The sequence below is a fragment of the Hippocampus guttulatus genome, chromosome 8 (assembly GCF_054856545.1).
Source record: "Hippocampus guttulatus isolate MCC_2025c chromosome 8, RoL_Hgut_1.0, whole genome shotgun sequence".
NCBI classification, from domain to species: domain Eukaryota; kingdom Metazoa; phylum Chordata; class Actinopteri; order Syngnathiformes; family Syngnathidae; genus Hippocampus; species Hippocampus guttulatus.
The window spans coordinates 23,503,623-23,512,997 of record NC_141268.1 but is presented as its reverse complement, the minus strand read 5'-3'; the positions used below and the strand labels follow the sequence as shown (position 1 = coordinate 23,512,997).

Here is a 9,375-nt window from a genome sequence, read left to right as displayed (position 1 = left end):
GTGCTTAAGAACAAAAGTAAAAAAAACAATAGATATACTGTACTTTTACTGTTGTGTACATCATTTGAGAACAAAATCTCCGCCCTCGAGTTTCCCACTTTTTCGAGACCAAAAAAAAATTCTCTTAAAGAAGGCCGTACCGTAGTTGGTGAATCTCTTTTCCGAATCCATTGCCGTCGTCATTAGGGCCCCGATTCACGTTCATCCATGTCGGAGAGTTGAATCAGTGGTGCGCTTCTGTTTTCGCCTCTTTTTTTCAATGCAGCAGTGTATAATTACTTTGGTTGCGCCTCGTAATTTACTCGGATTTGACTTGAAAACAACCACCGCCGTCTACAAAATGCTAAACGGGGCAAAACAAGTCGTACAACAACGAACGATAAAGCACTAAATGAAAAACCGAGACCGTAAAAAGCACAAAAAACAAGTCAAGCCGACATCAAGTCTCGTGCCGAGTCAAAATCCGATGAATAAAAAGGAGTTTTAAAGCAGCGCAGGAGCGAGAATGGCTGAGCATTGCCATTTGAATTTCAAATCATCAGAATTTGGGATCTTTCCCTAACTTAAAACGGTGTCATTCGGCACCGTCAAATCATCAAAGCAACAGTTGTACTTTGGGGCTCCCAAGTCGGTCAAGACGCAACCGCCACGCGGACAGACAGTGACCCCTGCAGGGCACACGGCAGTGACGTCAAGTTTTGGTCAAAACAACACTTTATTCACCATTACTGTCGGAACTCGGGTTCTATGTCCCGCTAAGAAAACAAAATTGAGGAAAGTAAAAAAAGAAAAAACAAGGCAGGCTGCTAAATTCACACGAAACATGTACATAACACTGCTGTGTTGTTTCTCTGGCACATAACAAACGTATCTAGGTTAATGTCTTCACAGTGAATCCTTTTGAAGTGCTTTTTTTTTCTCACATAAAGAGGCAAAGGACGATCTACATTCCCCTTGATAGTAGTCCATTTGTTCCAACTCACACAAATGAGGTCCGCCCCTCGGGTATTACAAAAATATTGTAAACATTTACAGTATATCCATTGCACAACATACATTCAATTACAAACTTGTACTGTACAGCGAGTTGACTTTTGTCCGGTTATCCTGTAGCACCAAGTATACAAGCAAGCTAGATTGAGACGTCTACTGTGCGGCATACAAAAACGGCGTGAATCGTATACATTCTGCCGATGATCAAATATGTTGGGATTGGACAGACGGAAGAAAGGATGGACTTGTTCAGACCTTTCTCGTGCCGAGACGTGCTCGGGGTGAGCCCGACACCGACGGAGAGGGCGACTGACCCCTCGCACCTCGCTTGCTGGGGGGGTATATTGAGGACATTCGCTAATAACGTCAAGTTCCAAATATAAGGGCCAACGGTCAGTTTCGAGCCGCTGGACTCCAAAGTTCGGATTTCCGTTGGCAACTCGAACGAGCAGCGGCAGAGTCGAGCGCTCGGTCCACTCGGGTCCGGCGCCGCGCGGGTGAAAGCGGAGGAAAGCCAAGACTTATCTACAAGCGGTGAAAGCGAACGGCCGGTGCGGACGCACGGAATCACGCCGTCCAGTTCGCGCGGACGGATCTCGACGGCGGAATGAAACGTGTGGTGAAGAGCAACTGATAATTACAGAGTCGACGAGCGCCGTCTCACTTTCGTCGCGCCTCCCGCCTGCGCGAGGGGCTCTGCAATCGTGTCGTCGGAGCGTGGCGAGACCGCCTCTGGTGCTTGGTCGAGGGGAGCGGGCGATTAGCCCACCCAGCCGTCCCAAATCTGCCCCCTGTCAAGAGAACGCAGCGCGTGAAGCCGTGATTTGAGCTATTTACCCAAGTTGTGCTCGCTTTACTACTACTTAAGGCGAGGGAACCAACAAGTGACAAGAACACGACATGTGGGAAGTACGCAACATGACATCTCCGTTGCAAATGTGAGATGACGGAATGAAGGGGGGGGGGGGGGGAGCGGAGGTTGATATATTTGCAATGCAGGTAAAGATGCAGTCAACTTGAAAATGTGGATGGAGGGAGGAGCTTTCTGAGCATTTTAGTGACATACTGCTAGTGCACGCGCTCATCTGTATCCTGGTACAATCGCTGCCATCACTTAAAAAAAATATCAGCACACTATCAGAACAACTAGGGCGCACTAGTCGAAGGACTGTCTTCGGAGTGACATTGTATCAACTCGGGCCTTCCAGTGGACGTGAAAGTCTTCTGTGTGGCCTTGATGTTCACTTGCTCTTGATGTCCACTCGTACAATTTTAGAACAGCGCTAGTGGGACACGGTTGTCAACTGGTGCAGTTTTGTCTGTTATCATTTTACTAGTGTTCAAAAATGTCACGCAGGAGAGTGGAGGAGAAAGAAGACATCACTAGGAAGACAGTCGTGCGCACACACGTGCGCTCTCGTAAATGGGCAATTGAGGGCGCTCGCAGGAAATGGAATAAACGCCGAGGACGGCTCGCTATTGGAGCTCGGCGCCCCGTTAGAAGACAGATGGCTTACGACAAACTCACAGCGATTTGGAGGACGGTTTCTTCACTTTTGGTCTCTTTCGACGATAAACTGGCCTGAAGCATGCACAGCACGACAACGTGCAGAGCAAACGCATGGAGACAAACACACACACACGCAAACATCAGAAATGAGAAATTAGACTTCATTACAAGAGGAGCAAAGCGTAAGTCTTGCATTTTTCTGCTTGTGCACGGTTAAAAAGGCTTTGTTCAAGAGTCATGTCAGTTGGAACTTCAGTCGCAGTCATTTGAGCAGGAAAACGGGCAAAGACACACTAGGGAGGCCATAACCTCCGCCAGTTCTTATTGTAACCGGAATTCCATCTGCGGCGTTTGCAAAAGTAATCAGAAGAAAGGAAAGTGTGTGTGTGTGTGTGTGTGGGGGGGGGGGGGGTACCTGTATTCACTAAAGTAGTTTCGCTCTTTGCCTCCTGAAAAGAAACGGGAGGAACATCAGTCTCAGGCTGACGCGAGCGGAGGCGCTACGATCCGGCTCACCCTTTTCGGGGTTGCACTGCTTGTGTCCCTCGCACGCCCGTAATTCCATGAGCTGCCGATGCATCGAATTCAAAGCGTCGCGGTCCAGGGTGCTGACGGCATTCATCAGCTGCCGGAATCGTCCAAACGCAAACTCGGCTCAGCTCGAGTCAGAACAGGAACAGACACGGACGGAACGGGCGACCGGGGGAAGAAGTCGTACCTGGTACGGGTCCGCGTTGAGGTCAAAATACTCCAGGAAACCGGTGGCAAACTCACAGAACAGGAAGTTGTGCGTGTCATTGATGGTCCTCAGGCACCAGTAGGTATTGTTGTTGGCGCTGGTGCAGGCGCAGAACGGCCCCACTGAGGCGGGAGGGCGTAGAGAGATGGAAAACGCAAGTCAGCGCAATTGTTCTGGGGATCTTCCGTCGCCGAACGCGGGCCAACTTTCCAACAAACACCAAATTCTGTCGAGGAAAACGGAACGGCTGGCGACTCAGCCCCGCCGCAAATCGCCAAAATGTCCCTCGAGGTCATCGACTGGTCCCAAAGGTGCCACAAGATGGCGGCAAAGCATTGTGGTGTTTTTCAGCTCGCTTCAACAAAGCACCCCGACACCGAGACGCTCCGAAATGGCGACAAAGCACCGTTTTTGTTGACCTGAAACTGCCCGAGCCACTTCGACGTAGCTCTTTGATGCAAACGGCCTCGCTTTACGACAGAACTCTGTTATATCGTTGGCCGCGTCACTAAACCTACACCGACGGGGTAATGAGTCGAGATTTCTGCCCTCATCAAGAGAGTCCGACAAAAAAAGAAGCAGTCAGAGTGGTGGCGAACAGACGCGCGCGGGGATCGTGTTCAAAGTTGCGTGCAATCTCTTACTCGTCCAGTAGGGGGCGGTCTGCCAGTGGTGATTGTCGTGGGTGAAGCAAGTGAGGCCCGGCATGCTGCAGGTGTCGTTGTTGCGGAGCCTTTTCAGGAATTTGCGGAGTTTCTTCCTGCGTTTCTGCTCCTTCTGCAGCCACTGCGTCTTCTGCCTTGGCATCCTGATGAGACCGGAAAGAACAGGAAAAGAGCCGTGACACCCGCGGCCCATGATTGCGTGCCCGGTCGAAGGCCATAACTCGTACCTGAGCGAATGCACGCGTCCGCTGCCCGGCACAAAGCTGCCGCCTTTGTTCTTGAGCGGATAGCTGTAAAGGCAAGGCTGTCAATTGTCAGCACAAAACATTTGGGACTAAGCGGCGCAGTAGGTTCAAGACATGGAGTGGTGGCCCTTTGCCAATCTCCAGACCGTAACCCCATCAAGGGAAAACCTGCGGAGGATTTCGGAGCTCAATGTGAACTGGGTCACTCCCGGAAAAAAAACCCCCACACACACACACAAAAAAACAAAAACCCACCTCGCTGCTGTGTTTGCCAAAAGCGTACACGTTTCACTCAATAGAATGCGCAATGTTTGCTGCCTTTTACATTGTGTTTTTTTCTTTGCATTTCCCCCAGCGTGCGCAACACAGGCACTAAGACTCACCTGGGAGTGTTACACCGACATTCCTCCGGTCGCACCTGTTTGAGGTGCCCTTTGACCTCACGCAGGTTCTTTATCTTGGTCTGCAAGGTTTCAATCTAACGAGCCCAAGAACACACGCGCAGCCAAGTTAGCTCAGGTCAAGCGTCTTCGTATGGAGGAATACAAGAACGGTGCCGGCCGTACCTCATGCTCAATGTGCATCTTATGGTCTTTCCACGCTTGCAGGGACTTGTAGAGCCCACCGTCACATTTGACGGTGTCATTCATGAGAATGGAGCATCTGTCAAGGGGGAAGGTCGAAGGTGTCCAACCGAGGACATCAAGATAACACGAAGCGCCGACGAGCGCGGGTGACGCGCATACGACGAACCTGTACGTGACCTTGAGGGCGGCGGGTGGAGTCACGCCGCCGTCAGTGGTGGGCCTGCCACTGAACTCGTCATCGTGCTCCTCGTGCGCCGCTCCTCCGCTTCTGCCCAAAGTCCACGTGCTGTTGCGGTAGGACTCTCCCGGGTCCACAGCGTACAGATCTCCATCCGGCTCGAAGGACACCGAGCGGGCCCAACGCTTCCTCGAGGCAGACTTGCTGGACTTGATCTCTGGAAAGGACGAAACAAACGGCTTTGATTACAACGAGGAAATAAAATGGAGAGGGATGTTTTTCTTTGCCTGCCTGTCAAAACGGAATAAAAAGATTAGGTGAGCGATAAATGGATTGGTTAATATGTATTTCATAAATAGCGCTACTTATTGCGTTAATAGATCCCAGAAACGGTTCATATTTGGTTGTGTCCGGCCTTCCGGAAAATACTAAATGTTTACGTTTAGACACTTTGTCAGACTTTTTGTTACAAACTGCCTCCGGCCCCCGTCATAGAAGGGAAAAGTTATTTGGCCCTCACAGGAAAAGGTTTGGGGTCATTTGATGGAAACATCTCATAGAAATGTTATGAAGCAAAAACGTATCATTCGATTGTATATCACGGAAAAACGGGTCACTGCCTCATAGGCTCATTTTCCCCTTTTAACTTCTTCTTGTGAAGTTATTATTATTTTTTAAAATGCAAAAGTGCTGGTGTTTTTTCTTGTACTCCGAAAATGTTGCTCCAATATGACATGGCAGCTGAGGTACTAGACCACTTGATGGCACTATTGGCACATCCTTGTTTTATTTCCCAAAGCCACCTCATTGGAGTTGGAGTTCGACGTGTAAGCCACTGCAAGGACATTCCAAGTTTTCACTTTGAAAATATATACGCAGAAGAAAAGAAACTTGAGATTAAAAAAAAACAAGCTTACTCTTCTTAGCCAGCAGTTTCTTTGGCCTCAGGGCGGCTGTTTTGAAGGCCACGTTGGCGCAGGCGCAGCCGTCCGCGGTGGAGGAAAGCGCCGGCCGGGGAGCGCGGCCGGCGGCCGTCGGAGCCTGCGCGGGCGGGGCGTACAGACCGGCCATGCCCTTGCACTTATACAGCCTCAGCTTGCCGGAAGGGTCCTCCACGCACTGCCACTTCTACACGCAAACGGCGGGATACGTCACGCTAACAAACGGCGCGGAGAATCGCGTCAATTTAAGACGGCAAAACCCGATTCGGCACTCGCTATCAAAGCGAATCGACGAAAGGCCCGTGTTCACCCACGCGCACGCCAAGGCTTTCGTCCTCCCATCCCAGCGGCGCAACCACTCCCGACCCCCCCCCCGTATTCGGTCGGCCATGACGAGTACACGCGCGTCGTCGGGTACCTGTCCCGGCTGTTGACAGGAAGTCTGGTACTCTGCCTTCTGGCACAGCTCCCTGACTCGCTGGTATTTGGGCAGGAAGTTCTCCTCCTGAGCCATTTCCTTCCCGTCGGCCCTCTTGTGGAGAGGCTTCCTGCCGCAACGGGGAAGGAAAGGGAGCGGGAAGTCGGGTCAACCAAGAGTCTGTTGTCGGCAGAAGACGATGCCTCCGGGTGACGTGTGCTCGAAAAGCCCCGAGTGGCCGTAAAACGCACCCTCTCTCCACAAGGAAGGAATCTCTCCACGTTTTGCCTTTCCTGTTTAAATGGAACCTGTTCGAGACGGAGGACAAACGGATTAACACCCGCGCGCGCGCACCTATGCGCACGCACGCGCCTACAAAAAAAATCAGCGATCACCTGTTGACCGGTTTGTCAGTGTCGAGCAGCTTCAGGATAGACTTTCCATCCATTTCCGCGGGGATCTCAACGCCGGCCATGTCCAGCAGAGTCGGCGCCAGGTCGATATTCAGGACCACGTGGGGCTTGCTGCGCGGAAAGGAAAGGCGAAGCGTCGGCTCGATTCGGGTTCGCCGAGGAGTGCCACTCCATCAAATCGATCCACTCACGTGGCGCCTTGCTCCACATTGGGCCCCCGCACATAGAAGGGCACGCGGATATCGAACTCGTAAGGCATGGATTTGCCCTTCACCAGCCCAAACTGGCCGATATGGTAGCCGTGATCGGACGTGTAGATGACGTAGGTGTTGTCCAGCTCGCCCGTCTCCACCAGCATGTTGTGCATCTAAGGGAGGTGGGACAGCCACTGGATACGTGAGCGCGGGAAAATGGGAATCGAACGGCACGACGAGAGCAGCGGTGGGCCAATATATGGGGGGGTCCCCCTTCGTTCGCAAACGGCACAGCTCGCTCTCTGAAAGCCGCGACTCCGGGACAGGCACGCCTTCCTGCTCCTCCGCGTCTTTGCCCACCCACCTTCTCCATGCTGTCATCCACAGACAGCAGGGTCTGCATCCTCCTGCGTTGCAGCATGTTAGTGAACTGCATGTGCACGGGCCTCATGGCCCCGGTGTAGCGCAGGATCCAGTGTTTGTCCGGGTTCGGAGCGTAGTTGTAGCTCGGAGTTCTGCAAGGAGAACAGACGAGGAGGAGGCTTTACTGGAAAGAAATCTTCTTTCTCGGAGAAGTGGCAGCAAAACGGAGCGGTGCGCTTCACAGTGCGCCATCCTCGGCTGGAAAGACGATGCCAGTGGGTTTTCCTAAATTCAAGACTCCTTCCATTTTTCCGGAGGAAAACGACAGGTCGGGGAGCATCGAAAGCTTCGGTGGCGAGTTGGATGAACGTACGGCAAAAAAATGGATGACGACGCTACCATGGCAACAGCAACTCGCAATGTCCGGCCGCAATATCGTCTCTCTCCCTCTAAACCTTTGTCTCAAAATCATCACGGTCGTACGACGCTAGCTGGCCTTCGGCAAGACCCCCCCCCCCCTTCTCCGCTTCCTTTAAATGCGTGACGAATACACGAGCGAGACCCGCGCAAGAGTCATTGAAATTTTCCACGGAGATAAATGGGCACGGTCGGCGTTTGACCGCACGTTCCGCTCCGCGGCACGGCGAGTTCTCGCCGCATTCGCATGGCATTGACCTTTGTCGATTTCTGCTGACCTTTTTCTTTGCAAAGTAGATGGAAAAGATGTTCGTGCGATGCTAAACCGGAGGCTCTGCCGTGCAAAGCGGCGCAATCGATGGGGGAGCACACTTTGATCAATATCCTCTGCGAAGCGCACGGAGGCTCCGTTATTTGGAAATAAACAATCCTAAATCGAGGCGATTCAAGAAGCAAATGAATTGAATCGCTTCAATGGGATCGATACAACCAAATAACGGCGAATGTCTTGCGCTTTAATTGACGGGAGCAAACGTCAGGCGGTGCGAACCGGGAGGACAACGGCAAATCGCTGCCGCTCCGTCTCTTCATGCGTTCCTCGGGAACGGGCGGGCGACGCCGAGAGAAAAAGAGCCGCACGAGACGCGTCCTGAAAAAGGACTCGAGGGAGGCGCATGTATGCAGAAAGCGCAATCGCAACGTTCGTATGAAGGCACCGCGGCAAATGTGCGAATCTTCAGTGGCGAAAGCCTGCGTGGCGCAGGTTCACGATGCTGGGCCGGAGGGACGAGATTCAACCCAGATAGGGAGGGGCCGCGGAGCGCGGCCTAATTACTGGTCCGAGGTTGGCCTCGGGGGGGGTGGCGGAGCTTCTGTTGGAAAAGACTCTCCGTAGGCGTCTCGGAGCCACGCCTGACACTGACAACGTTCCCGTCTCTCCTTGATCAGAGCTGACAAAACGCAAGCAAACAAATTAGCAGCGCTCATTACAGCCGCGCCGCCGGTGGGATCAGCACGTGAGCCGAAACACCCCTTGCCCCCCCCGCAGCGATGCACCGGCTGCACTCAGAAGATGTTCGGCTGCCAACGACATCCTGCGAGCGGAGGAAGATAACATCCATAGGTGATGATTGAATTTGCTCTCGAATTACCGGTGAAATGAAAAGAAGCTCGAAAAGGAAGATGAGCGATGAGCAAGACGCTTTAGCACGCATTTCTGCGCCGGTCAGTGAAGATCCACGAGGCCATGCCACGTATCGGCACAAGGAGACGCGCGCGCGGGATTTGTGCGGGGAGCCCGCCAGGCCGGCCGGGAAAAATCTCGATGGGCGAAAAGTGACACCGGAGCGTCTTTGGTGCGCGCGGCGTGACGGCGGGGCGCGTTCTCACATGTGCCGCGACGCATTGGGGAAAGCGGCGCTGTACTGCGGGGCGGAGTCCTCCGGGCCGTGAGGGGCGACGTGACTCAGAACCATCATGACGGGACGGTTGGGATACAGCCGCTTGGACAGGCGGAAGTAGTTGACGCTGTCGTTGGTGATGACGTCCGTCAGGTAATCCTGCGGAGAAAACGCACGGCTCGGGATTCGTTGTGAGAACTGACGATCGCGCTGCGATGTGACGATGTGAGGACGCGAGTGTCCCGGCGCGTGTAGAACGCTGTCCGGAACTTTCAGAAAGAAAAGTTCTTTTGCCATCGGGTGCAATCGCGG

At 52.9% G+C, this 9,375-nt stretch overlaps 1 protein-coding gene across 7 annotated transcripts in view; it reads right to left on the bottom strand.

Annotated features, from left to right (window-relative positions):
* Positions 1-696: 696 nt before the first annotated feature.
* Positions 697-9,375, bottom strand: part of sulf2a (sulfatase 2a) — a 37,982-nt gene continuing 29,303 nt past the window's right edge. For 6 of the 7 annotated variants that reach the window (XM_086117764.1, XM_086117763.1, XM_086117768.1 and 3 more), the window contains 17 exons: positions 9,053-9,222; positions 7,248-7,398; positions 6,881-7,056; positions 6,672-6,800; positions 6,528-6,584; positions 6,277-6,406; positions 5,835-6,045; positions 4,906-5,134; positions 4,719-4,815; positions 4,536-4,630; positions 4,135-4,197; positions 3,887-4,050; positions 3,222-3,364; positions 3,020-3,128; positions 2,919-2,952; positions 2,522-2,575; positions 697-1,784 (listed from right to left, as the gene is read on the bottom strand). In XM_086117764.1, the coding sequence (XP_085973890.1) occupies positions 1,754-1,784; positions 2,522-2,575; positions 2,919-2,952; positions 3,020-3,128; positions 3,222-3,364; positions 3,887-4,050; positions 4,135-4,197; positions 4,536-4,630; positions 4,719-4,815; positions 4,906-5,134; positions 5,835-6,045; positions 6,277-6,406; positions 6,528-6,584; positions 6,672-6,800; positions 6,881-7,056; positions 7,248-7,398; positions 9,053-9,222 (2,043 nt within the window). In that variant the 3' untranslated portion in view covers positions 697-1,753. The remainder of the gene's footprint in view (positions 1,785-2,521; positions 2,576-2,918; positions 2,953-3,019; positions 3,129-3,221; positions 3,365-3,886; positions 4,051-4,134; positions 4,198-4,535; positions 4,631-4,718; positions 4,816-4,905; positions 5,135-5,834; positions 6,046-6,276; positions 6,407-6,527; positions 6,585-6,671; positions 6,801-6,880; positions 7,057-7,247; positions 7,399-9,052; positions 9,223-9,375) is intronic. The other variant, XM_086117762.1, reaches the window with a different exon arrangement.